Source organism: Phaethon lepturus, unplaced genomic scaffold (genome assembly GCF_000687285.1).
Source record: "Phaethon lepturus isolate BGI_N335 unplaced genomic scaffold, ASM68728v1 scaffold11928, whole genome shotgun sequence".
Lineage (NCBI taxonomy): Eukaryota > Metazoa > Chordata > Aves > Phaethontiformes > Phaethontidae > Phaethon > Phaethon lepturus.
In genome coordinates this window covers 21,068-48,010 of record NW_010556953.1, presented here as the reverse complement: position 1 = coordinate 48,010, position 26,943 = coordinate 21,068, and the positions used below count along the sequence as shown (strand labels likewise).

The window sequence follows — 26,943 nt, the reverse complement described above, 5'->3', positions numbered from 1 at the left end:
CCTACTCCCCTCTATTTGCAGAACGAGACAAACTAGAGTTAATTTACCTGATCATCTCATAACCTCAGAAAAAAAGTTCATTGTGATTCAGTTTGCAGACTGATTTATTCAAATCAGCTTCCCAAACCTAGATATTATGCACAATGCCTTTTTTTTTTCCTGAACTAATCATGTATTTTAATTAGTAGGCAATGTTTTCCAGCATGGAACTCGCAGAGTCTGCACAGCTTAGTTTATTGTGTGTTCAGTAACTTGTCCTTTATCAAAGAGTCAATCCTCTTTGTGTCTTATTGGCAGTACATGATGTGCATCGATTGTGGACAGTGATCTATTAGCTTATTCATGTATCTGTGTAAAAGAAGGCCACCAGTACCAAAATCAAGAGATAACAAAAATTGCTGAGAGCATCTTCAATTATAGTATTCTCTTTGTCAAGCTCTGAATTTAAATGGTCTGATCTGGAAAACAGAGGATGAGTCCATGTAACTGCAAATTAACACAATGAAAGCTTGCTGCTTATAAATGGTGTTTAGCTCTTCAGTTGTTTTTTTTTTCTCATTCCACCCCTTACATCTGTATTGGAGAGCCCAGGGTTTTACTTTAGTAAAACTAGTGCAAACTGAGCAATGATTGTATTACTTCAAATTCAGAATGACATTTCTAAGACCACACAAACTGGAGCCTATAATGCGTATTAAAATACTATTAAAAGCAAAATGACAGCATTTTATACTAGCTTTAAACGCAGGAAAGGTTTGATCCTTCTCATAAATAATACGTGTTAACTACTGAAAATTTAAGAGATTGAAGAACAGACCGTAAGTGTTTGGTAACTTAATGAATAGAAAGATAAAATTCAGGCACCTGTGTAGGACAAGATATAATTTGAGGGGGCATGAATGCTGACAAATGTTGACATAAAGTCACAACAAAGATCTCACAAACCAAAAGATGCACTGAAACAAGCATCATAATCCACATTTTTTGAACAATTTCATGGCTGGAGTCAAATGCCAGTATAAAGTATAATAACTTTTTTTAACAAAGCTCCACTGAAGACTGTCAAGTTCTCAGCTGAAACCAAAAGTTGGAACGGTATATAATGTGTGAGCTGAAGGCCTGATAGAAACATTTTGGTAGAGCAGAAAATTATTTTGAAGCAAAATGCCAGAAATTGCTTGGATTCTTTGATTTTTTTTTTCTTCCTTACTAAATCTGTAGATAAAATTTAACTTTATTTTTGGGACCAGGGAAGGGGAAGGAATAAGAGTAAAGGAAAAGTATTTATGGATTAAATAATAAGGAAGGAAGAAATATTTACCTTAAGCTTCACAACCTTCCTTCTTTTCTGGAAAAGAGAAAGCCAAGGGCAATGGTGTTCGGAAACGCAATGGGTTAAGTCCTCGGTGACATAGAAAAAATGAATATAGAGTTTTTATTTAAATACCATAAATTTATGGAATATTTTCCAGCTCAGAAATCATAGTCTGCATATCTTAGCTTCTTGTGTGTTCAGTAACTTGTCCTTTACCAAAGAATCAATTTTCTCATGTTTTACTGGCAGTATGTGATGTGCAGTGATTGTAGACTGTGATCTGTTTCATTAGCTTACTCATCTGTCTGTGTAAAAAAACACCCAAATACCAAAGAGATAATAAAAAGAACTGAGGGCTCTTCTTTATTTTTCTTACCGTTTATCAAAGAGCCTGTCAGCATGCATTGAATTTGAACATTAGCACTAGGGTTGAACCTGAACAGTAAGGCCCCACCTTCTCATACCCTGCTAGGGGAGCAGGGAAATTTTTGCTCAAGAATGCCAAGAAATCCAAGAGTACAAATGCATTGAAAGAAATACAAATTCTTGGAAACAGATTCATTAGTGACTGTTGAAGCTGATTGAAAATCTGGCCAAGGAAGTCCATTTAAGCTGGATGGGTATAAGTTCCCCTGTTTCTCACAGTTCTCTTGGTTGACAGGTGATTACTTTGAACTAAATGAGTGAATAAAAATTAAGCAAACTCATTAACTTTGGGTCCAGCATATTTCTGATCAGTTGTCTTTCATATTTTTAACTACAGAATCCCCTTCACCTGCAGATGAGTGTAGAAAACTCACTGAGTTTTGATGCTGATGTCACTTTCTCAATCCTTGCGATGAACAACTGGTATAATTTCAGCCTGATGCTGTGCCAGGAGGAGTGGAACATCACAGATTTTCTCTTCCTCACACAACAGAGCTCCAAGTTCCATCTGGGATCTATTATAAACATCACGGCAAACCTCACTTCAACGAGTGACCTTCTGAACTACTTACAGTTTTACCTGGAGAGCATCAAAGACACAACGTCTACCATGGTGATGTTTGGATGTGACATGGAAAAAACACGGAAGATTTTTGAAATAACCACTCAGTTTGGTGTGATGCCACCAGAACTTCACTGGATTATTGGGGATTCACAGAACGTGGAAGAACTGAGGACAGAAGGTTTGCCACTTGGTCTCATCGCTCATGGCAAGACAACACAGTCAGTCTTTGAGCATTACGTACAGGATGCAATGGAGCTGGTAGCAAGAGCTGTAGCAGCAGCCACCATGATTCAACCTGAACTTGCTCTTATTCCAAGTACAATGAATTGCATGGACACAGATGAAAGGAATATCACTTCAGGGCAGTATTTGTCAAAGTAAGTTTTTCTTTTTTTTTTTTTTTTTGTAGCTAATATTTGTGGTATACAAGAAAAACAATTTTCCTCCCTCTCCCCACCATTCTCAGTGGCTTGGCTATCACACTGTTAATCCTCTGTAATACGCATATTTGTTTCCATATTTCCTCCTGCTTCATTACTTCTGGGCAAATAAGGAAACTTAAACTTGGCCACAGAGAGAGATTAAGACAGTTGTAGAAGACGACATTGTTCTGCAGAAACGTAGTAAACACGTAGTAAACACAGGCTAGCTCTGAAAGTATCATGTATTTATGTTCCTGCATGTAAAAGGGAAAAGTCAGAGCTATTGTCAAATTCTCTGAGGTTTTGAGACACCTGAGAGAATACAAAACACAATATTTGTGCTGCCAAAGCAGTCGGAGAGTATAAAAGCAGATGTGTAGCCCTTGCTAGTATGCTTCCATGGAAAAGAATGGAGTCTCTCTCTTGTTTAGTGTGGGAGGCTCCTCTTTCAGCTTCTGCTAAAACTTTTGCTGTAGACCACTGCACGTCACTAATAATGAAATCACTGCCAAAACTGCTTGGGGATTCACATCTAGAAATATTCTGGGGTTTAGTATATGAGAGGAAAAGTGGCATGGTTCTTTTTAAAAACAAACAAAAAGGTCCTTGCTAAGTGTGTGAATTCATCAGCTAGTTACAGGCACTGACTGTTGCATGTTTTCCCACTATTACAGCTGCTTTTCAGCCTACAGTTTTTGTTGAATTGAGTTAGGATAAAAGTTCTTGAAGCTTTTTGTATGTTTGCAGCCATTTTTGAAATTATATCTGAGGTGTGTCTTCACAATAATGTGGTAAAAGCACTGCTCAAAACACAACCATCTGATACCCTAACAGTTCCTTAGTCAGCACTCACTGATAACTTAGGGGTCAAAACACCCCTGTTTCCAGTGAGTGAAACAAAGCTTGGGAATAAATATTGCACTGGCTTGCAATATCACCACTGACTTGGGATATTAATTTTGTCTCATTATTCTGGGTATTTTAACTAGACCTAAGTCATTGAAAAGTAAAATTCAGCAAGATGCTTCTTAAAGTAGCAAATATTCGGGGAACAGTAGTTTTTTGAACAGACTTTTTGAGGGTTAAGGGAGGGACAAAGAAAAAGGAAAGCAAAATTAAAGCTCTTAAAAGTAGTAATGCAAAATATTTCTTCATTATTGCTTTCTACAGAAAACTATTAGCTCTCTCATGAACAGTGACCACTGTAACTTTTGTTATATTTGGGGAGACAATGTGCAATTTTACATCTATGAAATTCCTTGTCCCTTCATCTCAGTAAAGATATCGTGGAAAAAAAAAAAGGATCATATGCTTAGCCCTTTTTTCGCTAGGCATCTGCTTGTGGACCCTGTTAAAAGACAAAGTTAACAGGTTAGATAAACCCTTGTCCTGGATCACCGCAGCTGGTTTTATAGTGTATATGTGAGACAGATACCTCATGGCCAGTACTGATGTATGTGAGTTAGCAGCATAACTATTAACTCTGAGTGGTACCAATAATTTCTCAGGCATGAGGCATCGATGAGTGGCTTAACTGTGTCCAACCTTGTCCATTGCACAAGTGCTTTTAGGCAAATGATGTGTGCCTCCAAAGAGGAAACTTTTATCTGGATCCTTAACTGAGTGCTTACTAATGTGGGCATTATTCTGTCTGAATCCCCCTCAGTGGCAGTGGCACAGACCTTCGTCTCCCATTACTGCAGTGTGTAGTTAAACAGCAGTCCCACAAACTGCCACAGTTGTCTGCTAAGCCTTCATTGCCGACACTGCCCTCATACATTGGCTGTGCAGACATTTAAATGCCACCCAAGAGCAGGATAATGACTGTGAACAAGACCAAGATCTGGTCCATGGCAGAGCATGCTTTTATCTCTATGGATATGCGTATAGATGTACAAACCCCTGAAGATTATATTGTTGTAAGTCTCCATCCTTCATTCTTCTGGATGAATGGAATGACATGACATTGACTCCCTGATCTATTCCTGCCCTCATGGGAGCGTAGTATGCTCCATGTTGACAGAACAAGGCACTAAAATTTCAAAGCCTCATCTTGTCCTACAGCTTTAATTAGTTTTACAGCTTTAACTAGTCTTACCACTTGAACTCTGCTTCTTGGGTAATTTCAGAAGCCTGCTATTTGCTTTCTCATTCTAGTTCTTGCCTCCAGTAGACTTTCCAAGAAAGATCTGGAACGACCAACCCATCAAACTTGAAAGAAAATTAAATCATTTAATTAAATCATTCTTAAAGGTACTACAAAGATATCGCTGCTGGAGTGTGGTAGTACTGCTAAAGCTCTAATGAGCAGTTCTTACAACAAAGCACATTAAAAACAAATAAAGCTGAAACAAGCAAATTACACACTTTGGACTCATTGGTCAAACTGCAGATGCTAGTAAACTTTGATACAGCTATCACAGCCTATCGGTGTGATCATCAGCTCACATACTGACATAACATCAAGGAGGTTCATTCAGCTATCAGATTTGAGGATCTGGCCCTTCATGTTCTGAAATTTGTACACATCGTTTTCCCATACAAATCTGTCAGTAACCCTACCGAAAAGATATTGCTTAGATATTGCCAATGTGCCTATGCAATACTCAAGACTTGTAATTCCCGAAGATTCACACTAGAGATTGCTGACTTAAATAAAGTAGTCAGATCCTCTTATCTATTTCCTAAAGTTATTGAGTAAGGGAGTTTTTATCTGAAGTCCCTGGCATGAGTTTCACTAGTGCTGCGTACAGCGTATGCAAATGATTAGCAGCCATAGCCACTTGCATATAAAACAAAGTGTTGTTAAAATATATGTCCCACATGGTTCCCCTCATTTATTTTGATTAATGTTCTGTCATTAACAAAAATATAGAACATGCAAATCAGCTGCAAAAGTAAGCCACTAACTCGATAAGGTAGCAAAGTCATACATTTAAATGCTACTAAATCTCTCAGGTAACTGCTTCTAACACTATTCAACCACAGGACAGGTACAGAGGGCTTGATTCATCCTCATGGGCACACTTATTTCTACAGTGAAAGTCAGAGAACACAGTGCATGAATTCCACTGTTCTCATTCTACCTACAGAAAATAAATCTAATGCATTATTCCAATAGCTTCATCTACTCCCAAAGCACCTGGTCTGCAGCATTCTGATATCCAAGTCATACTATAGTAGCAACATGGGGCCAAATTTATCAGAACTTTGCTAGCTCATTCCATCTGAGGACTTGCCTCCTTCAAGTTTAGTATTTTGTGAACTGTTAACACTATTCTTCCCACTTAATTTTTTCAAAACTTTACATATAGACCCGTGCAATGGTTTTACTGTCATTGTCATAATGATGGCTTCAGCATATAAGCCCAGCAAGGCACAACTTTTTACAAATACTGAGGAGGAGAGAGAAAAACCAGATAAGTTTGTGGTCACATAAAGCTTTCATTAGTGCTTAAGATTGCCTTCCCCAATAAACTTTGCCTTGGTAGTGTTTACATACACAAACATGCAAGTACCCCATCAAATATGAAACACAGGGTAGGAGGAAAGGACACAGTGGCAGACACCATTGATTAATGAAGTTACGGTATCATTTAGCTAACACTAGGCTGAGTGGTAAAGGATTTTAAAAATGAGAACCACATTTATGCATCTGTCCTATTTAAAAATACTTATGTGCATTTTTAGGCATAATTTTCAGGCCCAGATTAACACATGTAGAGATCAATTGCTTTTGACAGTATTGGCTCTACCATCTTTCTCCAAACTCAACTTACTCAAAATAGACTGCATGAGAAGAATTTTGAAGCCATCTCAGAGAAGGCTGTCACACACACAACCACAATCGAAACTATATTATTTAGTTTTGTAAATTTACCCTTCACTGAGGACAAAAACTGATATGTTCTTGAGACATACACAGTCCAGAGTTTTAACTGCTGAAACTCAATCAAAAATAATCAAAAGTTATCAAAACAAAGGGTAGAGACCAGGCAGAAGTAAGCATGCACACACACTTGCTGTGGATTTATCCTTTTCAAATCAATTTAAGGTTATTTTTTATCCACGCTAACTATTGATAAACAATGAACACTACTTAAAGTTTATGTCTTGCTTACTGAGGCTGGAATGACAGCTATAGCCTTTATACTTCTTTCAATATGTGCTTTCATCCAATTCCCAGAACTAATGTGAGGTGTTATATTCTATTATGACAGCTAAATCGTCTGTCTTCTGAATGCCTTTACTGAAAAATATGTGCCTTACATACCTTACACCATATTAGGGGCAATTTAACTCAGTTGTTTTTAATGGAATCACCATCCTAAGACTTGGACAGTCTCAGCAGGATCCCTCTACAGCCCCTGCAAAATGCATAGCAGCTCTCTTACTGACAGAGTGCAGTTCGGCTGGTCATGGTGTTTACACTAAAAAGGATTTTCTCCTTATTTCCTGCTCAGTTTCCTGCTCCTGTATCCATGTCATTTTAGCCTTTTTGCTAATGACTCACCAGAAGCTGAATTCAATGTACAGGGAGGACAAGTACTAGCAAACATTGCCACACAATACAAAGGAAATAATTAACCTTATTGTGAATAGCTGGAATAGTAAAAGCCCAAAAATCTTGATGTAACATGTGCAGTGCAAAACTGGCACAGTTCATGAGATCTGCTACAATGTCAAAATTGCACTTTGAAGAACATTACTTTTGCAGATATTTTAAGAATGGGGTTTTTTTGTGAGAACTAAAACTGACTGTCCTAGGGCAACCATCTTTCAGTGAGTCCCTTTCTTCATTGTGAAGTGGCTAACAGTGATTTACCAATGCTAAGTTTGCATTTTCAAGTCCAGATTGGTTCACTTCAGAGTGCTTGAAAGCTGTTGACAGCACTTCAGTAGCCTCTCTTATGTAAGCTAGATCTTACTGAGATTATAGGAGTTTTCTTGGAAGGACATTTCATACATAATTTCCACTCTTCCATTTTCATACATATTTTTATCTAGGAAACTGACTATAGTTCTGGTGAGTTCAGCTTAGAACTAACCTATGTTTCAATAATTTATGAGGCAAAGGTAACTGAAAAAATCGGTGTTCTCTCACTTATTTTTTCTAATAAGTAAAAAGAGTATCTTTCCTGAAGAGTTTTCATTTACATTAGGTAAGATATGTAGGAGAGCATTCCCAAGTATTTTAGTCATAAATTCAGTGGCTTGTTCATCATGCCATAGGAAGGCTGTTAATGATCCAGGTGTTCAACAACATGCCCAATCTATTCTCTTAAACATAAATTCATGGTGTCTGCACATGCTGTAGCATGATGACTTCAGCTGTCTGCTTCTGATTACTCTACTTTCTACCTCCAACAGGTTTTTAGCCAACACAACTTTTGATGGTCTCAGTGGCCACATTAAGGTGAAAGGCTCCTCCATTATCAGCTCAGAAAACAACTTCTTCATCTGGAATCTGCAGCACGACCCTGTTGGGAACCCAATGTGGACTCGTCTGGGGAGCTGGCAAGAAGGAAAGATAATCATGGACTATGGGATATGGCCAGAACAGGCCCAGAGACATAAAAATCACATGCAACACCCTAGCCGGCTGCACCTCAGAGTGGTAACTCTCATTGAGCATCCATTTGTCTTTACAAGAGATGTAGATGATGAAGGTCTTTGCCCAGCAGGGCAGCTGTGCTTGGATCCTTTGACCAATGATTCAGCCATGCTGGATAACCTGTTTGAAACCCTTCAAGGAGGGAATGATACCGTTCCCATTGAGCTGAAAAAGTGCTGCTATGGCTACTGCATTGACCTGCTGGAGAAGCTAGCTGAGGATATGAATTTTGATTTTGACTTGTACATTGTTGGTGATGGAAAATATGGAGCCTGGAAGAATGGACACTGGACAGGGCTGGTGGGAGACCTTCTTGCTGGCACAGCTCACATGGCAGTGACATCATTTAGCATTAACACTGCCCGCAGCCAAGTGATTGATTTCACCAGCCCTTTCTTTTCAACCAGCTTGGGCATCCTGGTGAGGACCAGAGATACAGCAGCTCCTATTGGAGCCTTTATGTGGCCACTTCACTGGACTATGTGGCTGGGGATATTTGTTGCTCTCCACATCACAGCTATATTCCTCACCTTATATGAGTGGAAAAGTCCTTTTGGGATGACACCCAAGGGAAGAAATAGGAACAAAGTCTTCTCATTCTCCTCTGCCCTGAACGTCTGCTATGCGATCTTGTTTGGAAGAACAGCTGCCATCAAACCCCCCAAGTGCTGGACTGGAAGGTTTTTAATGAATCTCTGGGCTATTTTCTGTCTGTTTTGTTTGTCCACATACACAGCTAACCTAGCTGCTGTCATGGTAGGAGAGAAGATCTATGAAGAGCTTTCTGGAATACATGATCCAAAGGTAAAGCATGTCTGTTGTTATTAACTCAGCCTTTTCTTCTTCCCATTCAAAATTCACCACTGCTTAATTTGTGGTTTCTAAGAAAATCAAAAAGCAATCTGTGTGCAAAACAGCAGTTGCACTGCCATTAGTTAGAACCTGATTGGCGCTTCAGTAGGAAAGTTCAGTGAGAATTTTAAACAACCACAGAAGTGTAGGGGGGGATTTCAAAGATTGCAGGTGAGGAGGAAGGTGAAGGATTTTGGTTTTGCCCACTGCAGAGGAGCAAAGTGGTGTCTACATGCAGATTAAGGGTTAGGTTTCAGTCCTGAAGTCCCTTTGGCTGTAGTTGTTTTGATCAATTGGATGATTTGGGTCATCTGGAGATCTACTCAAACAAAACAACCACACAGCATGAAGACAAAACCACTGATGTTCTACATAGGATTTTGCAAGTATTTCACAGGCTGTAACTGTACTTACAAAGGCATTACTGGCAAAATTCTCCATGAATGCTAAATCAAATGGAGCAGAACGGAAATCTTTTGAAAAATCCTACCCTCTGCATCAAAACAGTGGAATTCACAAGTAGTCAGACATTTGATTTGCAATGTTGTTTCTGCTGGGAAACTTGTCATGGGAGGAGATGAATTACGTTGTAGTCAACCCACCTGCAAATAGCTCAGACTTCCTAGTGCTTTTTGGTAAGGCAAGGAAAAATGTAGATGCGGGACTGCCTCCACCCACTCTCTCCCCCACTCCTAAGGGGGGATGAAAGAATCTTCAGCTGGAATTTAAATCCAGTCATTTTATAAGACTATTCTGATTTTATTTGCCACTAAGTAATGATCATAAAAACATGCGTTCAGAATGGTTTGTAGAGAGAATACATGGCTGCAGGTGATGCAAGAGCAGACATCCTCTTCACTTGGCAGTCACTGTACAGAACAGGGTGGCAACAGCAAATTTCCCTTGTTTGTTTGGCACTTTCTCCAGTGACGGTGCGATTGTATTGTCCACATTTTGATACTTGTGACCTAACTGCTAGTACATAGCTTTGAAACCTTCCACCATTAATTTGTCTCAGGTGACTGAATTGATACAACATTATAGACTGGAAAAAGCAATTTTAAGAACTCAAGAACTGAATATTTAATTTGCTCTTGTAAATTGTGTAAACAAAGGTTACATATGTCCCTCCAGACAGCAAAGGCCAAGCTCCATCTGTTACGTTAGTAAAACCTTGCATTCAGACTAATGACCATACAATTTTGACTTTGTGAGTACGACTTCTCACTCACTTCCTCCAACATTGTCTAGATTGTTTCTACCAAAAATATTTCAGACAAAGAACGATACATTTTATGGTTGGCTTGAGGCATTCTAAAATTGATTTACGACTTAAAGCAAATTGCTACTAATAATCTGCCCTTCGCCTCCCCCCAAAAGTAAATACTGCATCAATAACTTCATGAATTTAAGCAGCAAAAATCCAGGAATCATGTATTTGTTTTATTCAAAGCATTCTGAATAAGCAAATGAGAGCTTTCAGTTGAATTTCCCCAGCTCCAGGCATATCTCTGTTACAGTCATTGTTGTGTGAGCCATAACATTGGCTTGAAAATGAGGTTAGTCCTCTACTCTTTGCGTGGGCATTACCTAATCCATCAAATCAAATCGCATCAGATTACATCCTATTTTTCTGCATCATTATTGTGACCACACATGGAGTTCCTAAGACAGGTATTGGGAAATTTCTGCAACTGCAAGAAAATAAAGTTATTCTGAAGACGCGCGGTAAAGCTTGGCTGTTGAGTTACAATATGGAGCGCAGAGTATTGAAGCATATCAGGTGCTGCAAACACAGCTCTTAGTCCTGAACAGAAACACCAATGACTCATGGTTAGTAACCTCAGTGAGCCCATTAAATCAGTGGCATTGTTGGCCTTTCCTAGACAGGCACTTCTCTGCTTCATAGACTAAATCTAAGCTTCTGAGCAGTTACCAGTTTCCAATGTGGGAATAAAACAAGGTAAATTTTATGAAAGAAGATTGCCTGCCATTACGTGAACTGCAAAATAGTTTCATATATTTCATTCATGCATTTGCCTCCAAAGTCTTAGTCTGTAAGAGTAGTTATAATCAAAAATGTACTGATGTAACCTTTTCTTACACAAAGCCTGAGCTGTGCCCTTTCAAAATTCTCTCTAAGACTTAAAGATGAGCTTTAGGAAATGTTTGGGGCACAACAGTTGCAGAGGTACATGCACCACTTTTTAGTTAGTTATTTAAAGCATTTTTAATGTGATAGATTTTATATTTCTTTTCCAGATCTGCTTACCTCTTTCTTTTCAGTGGTAGAGACCCATTTCAGGAAGAAGCCAGAAGGACGCAAAAATAATCTTTTTATTTTTGATATACTTTTAAACATTCTCCTGCTGCTTTCAGGATACATATGCCCTTGTACTCTGCTTTTCAAATGTATTTAAAAAACAAAGCCCAAAATAGAGAAAAAACCTTCTTGAGATGATGTAAGACGTATCATTTCTTCAGGCTGGCAGCCACAAACAGCAAATCCTATCTGAGATGATTGCAAACAGTTGGGAAGGAAGGCAAGTTGAGAAAAATGAAAATGTTTTTTTCAAGATTAGAAACCTGGTCTCTAAAGTCAGTATTGCCAGGAATATCTATGCTCTCTCTTCTGGTTAAAAAAATGGGCAAGGTTAGATACAACCTGAATAAATAGCATCTGCCTTTCTAGAAAAAATCATGTTACAACAGTGATGTTTAATTGACCAAGCAGTACAGTGTTTTAGCAGTTGCTCACTGCAGCTCAGCGAAGGAAACATGGTCCTCCCATGTACCTGAAGTCTTGAAGGTACAAGATTTTAATCAGAAGTCAAAAGAAAATTAGTTGAGGTACACCCACCAACCACAAGGTAAAGTGGAAATACAGAATTAGGGATACCTCAGTTGGACCTTTAAATGCAGTAATGATGTAGAAGTAGGACTAAGGGAATATAGAAATACCATCATGCTGCGGAAAGGAGCAACGGCCAGTGAAGCAAGACAAACCAGAGCAGAAGGCAAACAATGGGAGGCAGGAGAAATAAATTCCTGGAATACATCTTGAGTTTTGGAAACTTAGTATGCATTTTCCATGTAAGTATCTTAACAAGGGTGGGTCACTAAAGCCAAAGGTCTGGAGTATCCATCAAAGCCGGCTACCCCCTTTACTAGGTCACATTTCAGGTGACTTTTTACTGTAGGAGCTACAACATAGCCAGTAAGTTGCAGGAGTATTAAAGCAATGTCCTGTCACCTTAAAATCTTACTCTTCTAACAGAATGGGCAATCTGGGGCCACAGCTGCCTCCTCTCCCTCACTTTCTAATCTTACACGTTTCAGACCATCATCTTTTGACAGCAGAAACTGGAAAACACAGCTTTTGGGGAAGAAACTCACTTGAACATGTTCAGTCTGCTGTTTGAGAACAAGATAGCTACAGGATGAACGTGCCATTTACGCAGATGAAAATTGCAGCAGTGTCCTGATTCCCCCTTAGAAAGCTCTCCACAGTACTTGGCAAAGAAGTTTAAAAGCTTGTTTGCAGATAGAGGTGATAGAGACAGAGGAAAAACATTGTATTTGGATAATTTTGTACTGCTTTTATCCCTTCTCTCCTCTGAATCCCAGAGGCTTATTTCAGTTTTTCTCGTAGTGTCAGATCTTTGGATGCACAAAAAGTTACAACGTTCTTCCTCGTCAGAGTGCTTGGCAGACCAGTTACGCTGTTGTATGAGGTGATTTGTTGTTGTGGTTTAGCCCCAGCCAGCAACTAAGCCCCACGCAGCCGCTCGCTCACTCCCCCACGGTGGGACGGGGGAGAGAACCCACGGTGGGATGAGGGGAAGAGAATCAGAAGGGTAAAAGTGAGAAAACTCAGGGGTTGAGACAAAGGCAGTTTAACAGGTAAAGCGAAAGCTGCGCACACAAGCAAAGCAAGGCAAGGCATTCATTCCCCACTCCCCATGGGCAGGCAGGGGTTCAGCCATCTCCAGGACAGCAGGGCTCCATCACACGTAATGGTTTCTTGGGAAGACAGACACCATCACTCCAAATGTTCCCCCACTCCTTCCTTCTTCTTCGCCCCAGTTTATATACTGAGCCTGACGTTGTATGGTATGGAATACCCCTCTGGCCAGCCTGGGTCAGCTGTCCTGGCTGTGCCCCGTCCCAACTTCCCGTGCCCCCCCAGCCTGCTCACTGGCAGCCCAGAGCACGGGAAGCTGGACTGTCCTTGTCTAAGCAATAACTGAAAACATCAGGACATTACCAACATTTTCCCATGACAAATCCAAAACATACCCTCACACTAGCTTCTGCGAAGAAAATTGACTCTGTCCTGGCTGAAACCAGGACACTTGTTTATAAGGTCAGTTATTCAGCCGACATCATGCATACCAGCAGGCTGCCTTTAAGCTGGTCTGATAATTTGTCCTACCTACTTGTAATGGCCTGGAGGCAGCTGGCTTGATTCCTGACATCTCCCAAACCTGCTTATCACCTCTTTGATTGTACAGCTCCTTGTCCCCTTGGTGGTGACATTATACTCAGTTGCAGTTGGAAAAGCCACCACCCAAAGTTTTTATTCTTCTCTGCGACCAATGCACATTTTCACAGTGGCAAGACTAGGTTGCAATAGATAACTAACTCCTTAAAAGAGAGCTGGTGCTAGAGGAGCACGTAGGTACGCAGATGGGGACAGATAAGTCTGGGACAGGTGCCCACTGTTGTCTTTTTCGTGTTTGAGAGGAAGTGACTGCATTACAGATCTACAGAAGCAAGCTGCGCACGCAGCCTTGCAGGCGCAGGCTGAGCAGCGAAGGGGCACATGGATAAGTAAGAGGCTTTGGGTACAAAAATGAGAATTTGCTGCCATTCTACTTGAGAAGCATGTATCTTTATGGCTGCTGTCTCTTTTAGCCAGTCTTGAGACAAATACAGATATTTAATGTTTCAGTTTCCACTATGGTTTCTATAAAGCAGTACTATCAGCATGTAAGTAGTCTAGGTCTCAGTGCCACAGACAGGGAAAAAAAGAAATTATCTGTAAATACACAGCAGTGTCAGTTCATTCCTTTGCTCAGCAAGCCTGCAACTAAGGCCCAGATACAGTAAAACTCTTCATTATCAAATCCAAAAATAGGGTCTTCTATTACAGGATCTCCCCAGGGAGTGGATTTTTTTAGTGCCAAGGGGACTTGAAGCAGGGACTTTGCTTTCAGTCTTCTAATGCAAGGGCACATGTTGGAGATGCACCATAAAGTCAGGAGCGTGTTGAGTAGTTCAGAATATCTGAGGCAAAATAATTGTGGAAGCCCAGAGGACAGAAGCAACATTTCAAACATGCCAACAAGAAAGCATACAACAACAGAAACTGAGGAGCTGGACAGATTTTCCATAAGGTGGCCCAACGCCTGGCCTTTCTTTCTGCTAAAAGTGTCATTCTTTCAACAATATAATGAGCTTTTCAGGTGCTATCCGACCATTGTCACTTCTGTGACAGCTGTCAACATTTCTTTGCCATCTTTAGGATACACTTGAGTAGCTATGCCTATTATATTTTTAATTCTCTGGATCACTTTACCTTCAAAACACTGCCTTTGACAATGGCAAAGTTCCTTTCCACATTGTATTTTGACAGAAAATATCAAACCTACTGAGATTCGTTTAACAAAAATGGCTACACCTGTGAATCCCACCATCAGCAATTTCACCGTGGTATCTCACCTAACTTTACATGTCTGCAGTGATCTGTCAGAGACATGATGTATGATTTACTCAGTCTAATATTTTCTCTCAAGTTCAGCAAGCTTTAGAGTGAGGCCATACCTGTTGTTTATTGATAAATTTTCTTCCTGAAAAAAGGAAGTCTTGTAAGAATTACACTGAAGAAAATGCTCTTAAAGACTGACATGGTCTTTCCCTGCATCAACCTAAGATTAATCATTATAAGGAGCACCACTTGCATTGCTAGGTATTAAATATATAAAGAAATACTGTGTATTTAAATATGCATTAAATGTATTAAATTGTATAGCAAAAAACAAAGCAACAAACTCAGTGGAGTTAACAGAAATCTTATTGCTCCCATTGCATTGGGCTTTAGTATCTGCACAGGACTGCAGGATTCTTTTCTTTTTACAATTAAATGTTGGCTGCAAAATCTATAGAGCATACATTTCTATGCAGGAAGTCATTGGACACAGGACGGTCATGACTCACAGCATCACAGCCTGCTAATTAATACATGGTGCTTTTCTGAGTATTAATGAGTCAGTGAAGGATTTGAACTCAAGAGGAATTGAAGTGTTACAGAGACCAAAGTGAAAAAATCTCAGACAAAGGAGAAATTAAGTATCAAACTCCAGTCAGAATAAAGAACAGGCATTGCAGAGCAATCTCATATAGGAATGAAAGACACCTGCAATTTATGGAGGTGAAATCTTGGCTTCTTTAGCTTCCCGAAGCAATTTATGGTGGTGAACATTTGATTTGTTTAGCTTCCCCATCCCCTCATTAAAACTTTCTTGTAAAGTTATGGCTTTGGAGGCTCAGAATGTGTCTAGTTTGGATTTTTATCATGCTGATACACAGTTTATCAGACAGTACACTGCATTGTTCTCCAAATCAAGTTTCCTTTCCCATCAAGACCTGATTTTTATGCCTTCTTGCCAACAATTATTCTTTTGGTATCTATCTTTGCATATTAACCCCTATTGCTCCAGGTCTTCACCTACGTAGAATGCCTTGTACTGTCACCTACTGTCTCAGCCACTCTTTACCTCACCATGCCAATTGTTTGATCCAAAGAATGTAGGGGTAGGGCCAAAAGGAAGGAAGTCCTGCTGTCTTGATTCCATGTAGTGTAGGTCATGAAGGTTGTTCTTTCATTGCCAGAAAGAATTAATGTTTTAGCATTTTCCCAGCTGTCTTCACATCAGTTTCTCATTCTCAAGATGCAGTATATCTATATGTCATATTGTTTTAAAAAAAATGAAAGCGAGCCCACCACCAGAAATAGGAACTGCATCATAGATGGGGCTCAGACCCTTGCAAGAAATAATGCAAGCAGAGAAATATGAGATGTTCCTGCAGTAACTGGCAAAGAGGAGCAGAGAACAGAGAAAATGAGTAAGGTTCATCTTACCGCCTGGCAGATGAAAGATCATTGTACAGCTGTCTTAGCAGCACTGAAGATATTTATTATTGTTCACAAAAGTCACAGCCATTGTGATCTATAAACAGAGACCTGGATACTAGCCTGGGTCACCTTGCTAGTGATAGAAGTCCTTAGTCAGCTCCTGCACTGATGCCCTGGATTTAGGGATGCCAAGGGGTCAAGCCCTCGGGGAAAAAAAGCAGTTTTCCCTGAGTACAGTAGAATTTGACTGAACACCAGGTAAAGTCAAATACAACATGTTTCACTGTGCCAGAGGTCAAAGCATCCAAATGAGCCTATCATTTTTCTGTTACACTTCGTGCTTAACACATGCCTCACTGTTCCAAATGGACTCCAAGAAGAAAAAAAATAACATTTAGTTCCAGTGTTGTATCTGTCAGTAACAAAGGACTCCTTCTGGTCTACATTCATTTGACACTTTTGAACCAAAAGTCAATAGCAGATAAGATATTTAAGAAATTATGGCTACACTGGTAGACAGTTCCAGGATCTGCAATTGGAAACCTCTTTGTCCTAGTAACTGGTGATCCATTTGCAACACAAAGCTGTTGTCTGTTCCTTTCCTGGAAACCAAAGAGCAGACGACTTGTATAAAGACAGTGTCAACACAGAGGACTGTGTTCAGTCCTGGTACCTGGGGGACAATTGCAGAGGGCAGGAGGACCTACAGTGTTGCCCTAATAAACCAGCAACAGCTAGAGCAGGAGAAATTCGTAAGAAAAGAGTTTGAAAGAAGATTGTTTTAAAGGTGAGAAAGCTACCTACACTTTAAGCTACTGTCACATTAGGTTTCCCCCTCCAGCCCTCAGTTCATTGTAGATAACTGTGATAGCTTTTCAGCTGCACACCTGAGACTCTGGATAGAAAGACAGGAGGGATTATTTAACCAGAAGTCTCCCATGTTTCTGTGGTAGTTTGAGCATGTATTCAGCCAAACGGCTGTCCTGCCCTTGCTTCTAATTTGAAAAGGACTTAGAGCAGCACTAGCCTTATTTTACAGGTGGGAAGCAGAAGAACACCATTGATGAAGTGACTCAGTCTAGAGCATTTTTATGGCTGCTTTGTGCTGCTGAAGTACAACATTCCTGTTGGGAATTATATCTTTTTTTTTTTCCTCAGTCAACACATTTTTTCTACAGTGATTTACACTTACTATCTTACAGTTCTCTGCTCTCCTGGAATAAAATCCAGCTCAAAGATCCCTCCAGAAACCTCTTTAAGTGCTATTAAGAAACAGGGATAAACACACAATTAAGTTCATATTCATCAGACTTCTGTTCTTGTGGAGTTTTTGTACTAAGACACTCAATCAGCAGGGCAATTTTCAGAAATTAACTTACCTACCACAGACTAGAGTCCCCAGTGTCATCCCTTAGCTGTACAGCTTCTGCAGCACAGAGGAGTAGAGCAGATCTTATAATTAAATATTAGCACTCACATGGGGAGCATCAATACAGAGGCTTTACATTTTTAAACAGAGGCCTAAGTCACAATTTCTTTTCATGTATGCTCTTATTGCAATGCAGGAGAATAAACTGTCAGTACCGGACTGTGCATTTGTTTCTAGATTGAAACTGCTTATTGACTTCAATGCAGCTATAAAGATTTATGCCAACTAATGACCTAGCTGAATTGGATTCAAAGTGACAGGATTTTAACAAAATCTTACATTATCCTGGCAAGCCCCGAATCAGCTCCACTGACACATCTTGCAATAGAGAAGGGAAAGTGAGCTTTCAAATGTATTCTGCATACACCATCTCCTGGAGGCCCTGGGAACTTCTCTGTTTCCCAACTCTGAACACATGGGACAGTTTCTGAACAAAGCCTCCACTTCCAGAAGCTCAGCTGTGAATTTTCATCTGCTAAAATTTGAAATTCATGTACTTCACTGTGAATAATTTTATTTTCTTTCATCTCCCTCTGCACCCCATAAATATTCACTAGTTAGTGTTCAAAAACTCCTGCAGATGAACAGAGTTCTACATTGTTTGGGGGTTTTTTTGTTCTTTTTCCCTCGAAACTTTGCTTAGTACTAGCAATTACATTTCTTTTATCAGTAGGTCATGAGAAATCTATTAGCAGCTAGACAACGACTTAACTGTATTGGTTGCATAAAGCAAGATAAAATGCTATTCCTTCCTACACTGGCAATAGAAGACTCCTTGCAAAACAGCAGATCTCTAAAAGCATGTCAGCTCTTCACAATAGAACAGACCACTTAATGCTACACCTCTCAAGCAATTAGCAACTGAAACTGAACAGTTTTTCAAGATTCTGCAGCAGTTCTCTAGCAGAGATCCTGCTGGCACTAACAGCAATTCTGCTGATACACAAGATGTCCATTAAACACTGCACTTGGTGTTACACCAGGTAACCAGCACTATCACAGGGCAGAGCTACTGAAACCTTTTCATAATAATTTTTCTTCAGAAGTTTTTGGAAAAGTTAAGAAATTGTTCACCCATGTTCCCCCTTCTATACCCTATTAAATTAAAAGTATTGTAGGTGGTGGTAAAAGTTGAATCCATGTTAAGTCTGCAGGGTGCAGTCACTGGCACTGCACTCCACTGTGTACTGAGTTGCCCTTTTCTGATTTCCCTCAAAGAATAATTCATGGACTCGAATTTTGGAAAGGAGAGGCTAACTGAATGAATGATTAAATAATTTTAATGATTTGAGATGCCAATTAGAAATTGGGTTCCTGAAGCATTTTTCCTCCAGCCAGCTGTCAAGATGCACAGAAGAGTCTTGAATCAGAGTCAGTGAGGCAGTTAGTGCACACCATCAATCAAGTACTGGAAAGCATTTCCTAGATTTCAGTCATTTAGGGGTTCAATGCTTATAGAAAATAGCCATAATTTCAATTCCCAATAGTTGCTCTGTTTAGACCTTCCATGTCTCTTCACAGCTCCCAGCAAGCTCAAACGCCACAGGATCGGAAGCAAATATTGTATTACCTGCTTTTTTGGAGCTGAGACCACCTTTTCACCATATTTGTACTCTGAACCCAGGTTTCCTACACACTGCAAAAATACGTGACAACCAAGTGTGATGCAAACCTCAAAATGACAGTAGACATTACAAGCAGGGCACCAAGGGGGCAAAAGTAATTTGAGCTAAATCTTCTAGCTTTGCAGCACTGAAAGGCATACAGAAGCCAGAACCTGCTAGAAAGACCTCAAAACCCAACAGCCCAACTTTGGAGTAAGTCAAGGTTAACTGCTGGCAGCAACTCATCCATTTCCAGTTTTAAATCCCAACTTGTGTAGAATATTTCTATGCCTGAGTCTTTTCAAGTCTGAGTCTAGGTGTTTTCAGCCTAGCTGATTGCACTGAATGCAATGACACTGTATTACATAAACTGGAATGTGCCAAGTAATGCAAGATCCCTGACATTTAGGATTGTATTTTCCTGTTTCTGCTCCTGTGGTTTTATCACATTGGTATTTTCATGCATAATTGGCACCCCAAGCCGTAGATATATGCACATGCCCGATTCTTCTCAACATCTTCCCAAAGAAAACGAGTTCTCCACTTCCCACTCAGCAGATGTTGTAACAACAGAAGACAGAAACTAATACCTAGAAGTAAGATACCAAGCCAAAGGAACTGGTAGCTGCAGTATTTGCTTTTGGCAGTAGGCAGCACAAACATCATTTGTCTAGTAGCACAATGCTATAAAAGATACAGAAGACCCTGAGCAGTCCCAAAGCTTTTCCTGGTGCTGTCAGAGAAGCAGGATGTTTTGTAGAGCTCTTAACTTTCCTTAAGCACTACATGACCTCCTTGTCTCAGTGCTCAAGTGACCCAACAAACATTTTACCTCTTCAGCACTTGGAAGCATTCACATTACCCCTTCTTTTACAGAAGGTTGTGGGTTTTTTTTTCTTTATACAATGTAAGAAAACATTACCTCAATGTAACGTTTTCTCACCCATGGTATGTTTTCCTAAAAGGTGAGATTTGTTCTTGGAAATACCGGCACAGCCCATGCATCCCATAGTAGATATTTTCCTTAGAGGTCACAGGCACAGCATCAATACCCCAGTTCCAGAAAGCGAACTTCCAAAGTTCTTTAGCCTGTCTCCTGCACCTTCATCCTGCACTTCCCAGCAGCATTTCCTAGTCCTCCCGCCCAAGAGCTCTGTCTTCACAGAAGGGGGGTCATCTTCCAGAACCATCTGTCCCTGACCTATGCAGCAAGATCCTCTGGTCTTGGCATTCCACATCGCTGAACCTGTGGAGTCAGAGTACTGATTCAAGACATGTGCTCAGCTCCCTCTGGCACTACATCGCTCCACTGCGAGGGATCTCATGACCATCTCTTGAGTTCGCCACATGTACTAACCCAGAGCCAAATGGGAGTTCACCATGTGTCTCACAAATTCATGTGCAACAGCCTTCTCACAGTAGACTGGGGAGATGGTTCTAAAAATTTGGGATGCACCTAAGTAGTATGGCCATTCATGGTATACACCAGTGCTTCAGATGATATAAAACTCAGTTCACCAATACGAAATCCCTGCTCTCCAGTGTTAAACCTGCAAAAATGATACCGTTAGCTGCTAGAGCCTTCCCCTTTTTTGGGAGAGACACCAACCAGCAACACTAAATAGTGTTTTAAACCCTGAAAAACATTGGCTTTTAACTACTCCATTGATATATTCATATACACACTGTTACATTGCCCAGGCCATTGGCACTCCCCTACTTCTCCCACTCAGCAGCTTGGCCAGTGCAGTTTGCAGTTCGCTGTGGTGCTGCAGTGGCCTTGCTAGCTAACATTCAAAGGCCTGGTTACCCATGAAACACTAACAAGTCCCATGTGCGACAGCAATGCTTTGCTCCCGTGCACTGCATGGAAGAGGCTGCTTGGGAGTACAGTTAGCCTACTGGTGAGGAGCAATTATATTCAGGAACAATGACCTTTTTAAAAAAACTAGTGATTTTCTTTGCTCCCAGGTCTTCTAAAGGGAGGTCTGGCAGTTAGAGACGAATAAAGAGGGATATATCACCTGTACCCATAAGTATATTTACATCTTGTTCAATGACTTGTCAAACAGGAATTTTGTTGTCCCCTGAAAGCCTCTCTCTAGATCAAAACAAACCTTGTTCTTTTGATTTCTTACAGCCATAGATGTTACATTTTGGAGGGACCTTGTAAGGTTATCTGAGTGCCAAGAAAGCTCAGGTCTGGAGACACATCTGCAGCTATTGCGTTAATGTATTCTTAATCAGACTCAAATCACCAGCAAATCTCCAGGTACTCTACAGATACAAAAAGTAGCAACAGTTCCTGGTGCCCATTACCTGCTTTGTGATGGTTATTTTCACCTTTCACACTGACGGAGCTTTGAATGAAAATACACAGTAAAGTATATACAGAAGTGTAGTCTCCACATACTAGAAATACCTATAATTTGGACAGCTATTTCTTCTCAATAAAATAGCTTTTATATTTGCTGTTACTGATAAAAAAGCAAGTAACTGTCTCTCTCAAATCACCAGTTAAAAAAAATCATCCATTCTTGATTCTTAAAGTTATGATTCTTCAAATGCTGATTTTTTAGAGTTCATGATTTCTCTGAAGCCCTAGGCATTAGGATTCTATTACTGGTTTAAAGAAAACAGAAAGACTCTTTCAGTGTAGGACTCTTACAATATAAGAAACACCAAAAAAACCAGAGCATGAGAAACAGAAAAGAGAAATATAAAAAGAGATAACTAATAAGGCAAGACTTACAAGAAGACTGTAACATTTACTTATCATTTTGGGACACAGATACTTGTGCTTTTCCATCTCATCACAGAATCTTCCCAGGAGAGGACTACAGAAAGTAAGAAAGCAGCAGTGACAATTGATGAGTCTTGTTCCCATCCTGAGGTTTTATCTTCTGTTGAAGCAAGTAACCCTTAACAGTCTTGGTAGATTAGCAGTGAAGGTAGCGCAGGTAGTCCATTATCTGCTTTTGGCAGCATGCTGCATTGTAAATCCACTATTCATATAGCTGCAAGCAAACCTTTTCCTCATGGGGATAAGTAGCAGTAAAAAGAAAATCACATCCCAAAAGACATAGAGGGTTAAAACACTATTAAGATTTATCCCTCACAAAAGGAGTCAAGTGTCATCAGATAGTTGCAGACACATAATTATGCTTAAGAAAAAGCATAGATTACCAGAAGTAGGAAGAGCATAGGATGCAAAGGATCACTACATAACTTCCCTACATAGACTTTCCAAGGCTTCCCACCAGACATATGGTATTGCTAGAAACAGGACGTTAAGCCAGACGGACTTTTGATCTAATACACATTCCAATGTTGTCATCATTTGTGGTGAAATTTGACGATGTGCCCAATACAAAGCAAAGTATAGGCAGTCCTCAATGAAGTATTTGGAACAGAAAACTGCATGGAGGTGCAGTTTACTCTCACTTTTGTACTAGTCTTTCTCTTAAAGCCTAAAATATTTAGCTAGATGTAGACATTAGTGATAGTCTGAGTGAGGGATACCTTCCAGTGAAGTCAGGTATCTGCAAATCAGATGTTGCACTGCAATTGACATCACTAGTTGTGCCACAAATATTGTAACAAACGTCTAAGTTGACTTGGAAGGTGGCAGTATGGTTCAGTGGTGAGACTTGATGGTTTTTTATGTCTCTTCACTGAAACAGGCAAGAAATAAAACCCCCAAAAATAGTACTGACTGTGGCAATTAGCTTCTTGGGACATAGAGTGCATGGAGCCCACGACAAGCTTATTCTTTAAGCAAGTAATCTTAAATGTCTCAAGACTAGACCTAGATTTGTGTTGACATCATTGTGCTGGAAGTCTCCATGATGAATTGTCACAGCACCACTCTCTATTTATGTCTTCTGGCACTTGAATGCTGCTTCCACACTTCCAGGCAAGAAAATATCCCTCTGTGCCCACTGTCCTTCTGGCACAGCATGCACTATGGCCAGCTCTGGATGGAGGCATAACCTGCATTGCTTGTCCCATAATCATCCAGACCAGAACACCACAAAAAATATGCCAAGACTCCCTCCGTGTTCACAGTCTTGCATTTACCCACAGGTCTGATTGTTGGGTTGCAACACAGGGACCAGATCAGAAGAGCACAATGTGGAAAGCACTTGACCACTTCGCAGATAAAAATTACCAGAAATACAGTATATTCATAGTTTCCAGGATATCAAAATACCATCCAAAAGGCCCTTTTCTGTTCCTTTTCAGACTTAACTAGATGACTGTGCATTCACAGCCTACCTCTGTTATTCTTTAAAAAGCTAGCAATATTCATTTATCCATGGGGTCATTGAAGAGGAGAGTGGGAAAGGTCTTTTGTATGGCTTTATGTTACCCTACACTCTGTTTTACACAGATAATGCAGAGAGCCAGATGGACTGGCAGAACGCCTCTTTGCTTGGTCTTTGCAAAGCAGAGCATGGTCATGGTGAGATCATCTTTGCAAGCTGCTGTGAAGACCATGAGCTTCCTGGGAAGCAAATGGAGCATGACTACTTCAGCCTTAGCTTTATTTGGCTTCCTGTGCTCTGAAAGTTTGACCATTTAGAGGCTGGTACATTGCTAAAGGCTTTCCAATTAGCAGGGTCTTGGCAACAGTCAGTCATCCCAAGGAAGAGGACACTGCCTGACACCCCCACTGCAATTTGAGAATTTCCGTATGAGTCATTAAATGCTCCAGTGACAAACAGGATACTTCAGAAACAGAGGTCTGTGAAACTTGAGAACATCCAAACTACTTGGGGCTTTAATATAGAAGGTGAAGACAGTTGTGACAAGGACACAGAACCACAAAAATTGGCTGTATGTATATAGCCTGGTAATCAAGCTTACAGCTTGGGTTATGCTGAGTAATATTCTTCCTCCTTCTCACTGTCGGGGGAGACTTGGTGTCCACAACACATCAGTCCTTAGTTTCTCTGTGGAGAACAGCAGCAAAGACAGCTGTGGTCTGTGGTATGGTGTTTAGGCTTCTAGAAATGAAATGGTGGTGCTACCCTTCTGCGGAAGACAAAATGTCATCCTTAAGGAGTCAATAAAAGACATTCTGCCAAAACAAATCCATACTGTGGGTCCTTCACTGGCTACCCGAAGTCCCAGAAAGTGGATCCTAGCAAGCCTAGCAGCTTCTCATGACACTGGCTGAAACATTGACTGGTTTAAAGACAAATAATACAAGGAAACAACTAGATTTGGGGATTCAGGGTGTCTCAAGGGAAAAGTTTTTCACACTTGAAGAAAATCCTGAGGGTACACAAACAAACAGGCTAATCAGTCACCTGCTAAGTCTTTTCAAATTTTTTCTGTGATATGGAAAGCTGACTGGAAGAAAACATCAGAGGCAGGTCTATGAATGCTGAGAATTTCTGACAAACTGTTCACACATAAGAACAAGATATTAGATATGAGGGAAGCAAATGACACTGCTAATCTGTAATTTCATGTCCTCAGCTCCACCACCCATCCCAAGGCTTTCGGTTTGGAACCGTGCGAGAAAGCAGCGCAGAAGACTATGTGAGGCAAAGCTTCCCGGAGATGCATGAGTACATGCGACGGTACAATGTCCCTGCAACCCCGGATGGAGTAGCATATCTAAAGTAAGCCTCTGCATGCAACTGCAGATCTGGTCCCTTGACCAGAATGCACAGCAGTGAGATGGTGATGGGTTTCCCACTTTCAGTGTCACTTATCCCACAAAACAGTCATTGAAGGGAGTACGGCAGGTAGAGAAGAAAGCACATAATCGTGTTGAGGGAGTGACATTTGGAGAGCAAGCTAGCGTAGCACCAGCTGGAGCGTTTCCAGGGGAAGCAGTTCTTCACACCAACTGCTAGGGCCATCAAGTATGGGCAATGTATAAATGCTGGCAGGTTTTTGTGCTTGGGAGCCCTTCAACAGGCAGTGAGAAACATTCAGAAAAAAACATCACAGTCCAAGCAAAAGCTGCAAATGAGGTTCCTCAGCATCTTCAGCATGCTGGGAGAAGGTTCTCAGAGAGAAACCTTAAAGCATTTATCATTAAAATGAATAAAAGAAGCATTAGACTCGTAAAAAGTAATAAACACCAAATCTTCTTGTTTTAGCGAATCATGGCATCACTGTGTTTCAGAGACATTTGTGCCTAACAAACTGGGGTCACACAATTGATTCACTCTGCCAGGAAACAGAAGACATGACAATAAGCCTGAAATAATTCATTCATTTTACACATGGAAGTTGCAAAGCAGATGGCCTGAGAATTTTTCACCAGAAGTTGTTTCCTGTTTACATATTTTTCCCAGACCTATCCTAATGATAATTAAGATACATGGCAGTTCCTTTGGGTTAAACTGGAATCAATCCATTGAAATCAATGAAATAATGTGACTTCACATCAGGGAAACACCCAGAGCTTTAAAGTGACAAGAATGGAGGGTGCAGTCCTTGCATCAGATGAGAACAGGCACTGCAGTTGTTCTTTTATATCACCACTTTATGCAAGCATGCTATTCATAAATTCTTATGTTAGTAAAATTCAGTCCTCTGTGTTCATGAAGTGTGAAGGAATTTAATTTACCTCATATTCAAGGAGAAAGGAGGAAAAACACCTTCATATGAGTTATCCTCCTGCATTTTTTTGCTATAAGGAGAAACCAAGACAGCACTAGTATTTTAGTAAATTTTTCCAGTAAAGCTTTGTGCTACTAATTGAGTCAAAGTCTAACATATTGTAGTACTTTCCATCATTCAGATCAGTAGTACTTCATGGGAGCAAAATAAATCCTACACCCACTGTCCTGCTCTAGATGCACAAAGTTTGTATTTCATGCACAATTCCTTTCTTCAAAATGTAAATCAGTTTTGCATTTAAAATAGCAGTTCCTCATCTCTGTTTTCAGATCTTTCAGAGAACTCCATAGGTAAATGTTCAGTGAGTATCACTGAGTCTTAGACTGTGAAGTGATTCTGTTTCTGACTTTGATGTTGAATACAGGCATGATCCAGAGAAACTTGATGCCTTCATCATGGATAAAGCACTTTTAGATTATGAAGTATCAATAGATGCCGACTGCAAGCTTCTAACTGTGGGAAAACCCTTTGCCATTGAAGGTAATAATCAGTTTTGTTACATACTGCTCTATTTCTCATATGTTGCATTTGCTTCATTGTGATTTGGTATTCTCAATGAAAGTAAGCAGGTGGAACTGTGGGCCCCTTGAAGATTATGGTAAAATTCTCAGGGATTAAGCTGAACCAAGGTTTCACCCTTTTTTGAGATTTTTGAACTTTCAGATCACTTGTACCATCCGTTGCCATGCTCTACATAGGAATTATTCAAAGCACTGAGACGGTCTGTCTCGTTTCAAACAAGTAGGAGGCACCATCCACTTCACTGCTCACAATGAAATAAAGTCGATCCTGAAATGAGGCTTGCTTTTTTTAGGCTGACTTTCATTACACATGTTCAAAACTCAGTGGAATATGTTCAAAACGTTGTTCTACAGTTTCACTCTCATCTGAAGCACATAAATACTGTTCCCATTTTAAAGGTCAGCTTAAGAT

At 40.2% G+C, this 26,943-nt stretch overlaps 1 protein-coding gene across 1 annotated transcript in view; it reads left to right on the top strand.

Annotated features, from left to right (window-relative positions):
- Positions 1 to 2,078: 2,078 nt before the first annotated feature.
- Positions 2,079 to 26,943, top strand: part of GRIN3A (glutamate receptor, ionotropic, N-methyl-D-aspartate 3A) — a gene marked incomplete at its 5' end in the record, with an annotated part of 43,040 nt that continues 18,175 nt past the window's right edge. The window contains 4 exons of the mRNA XM_010292618.1: positions 2,079 to 2,683; positions 8,099 to 9,146; positions 24,853 to 24,998; positions 26,375 to 26,490. Coding sequence (XP_010290920.1) covers positions 2,079 to 2,683; positions 8,099 to 9,146; positions 24,853 to 24,998; positions 26,375 to 26,490 — 1,915 coding nt within the window. The remainder of the gene's footprint in view (positions 2,684 to 8,098; positions 9,147 to 24,852; positions 24,999 to 26,374; positions 26,491 to 26,943) is intronic.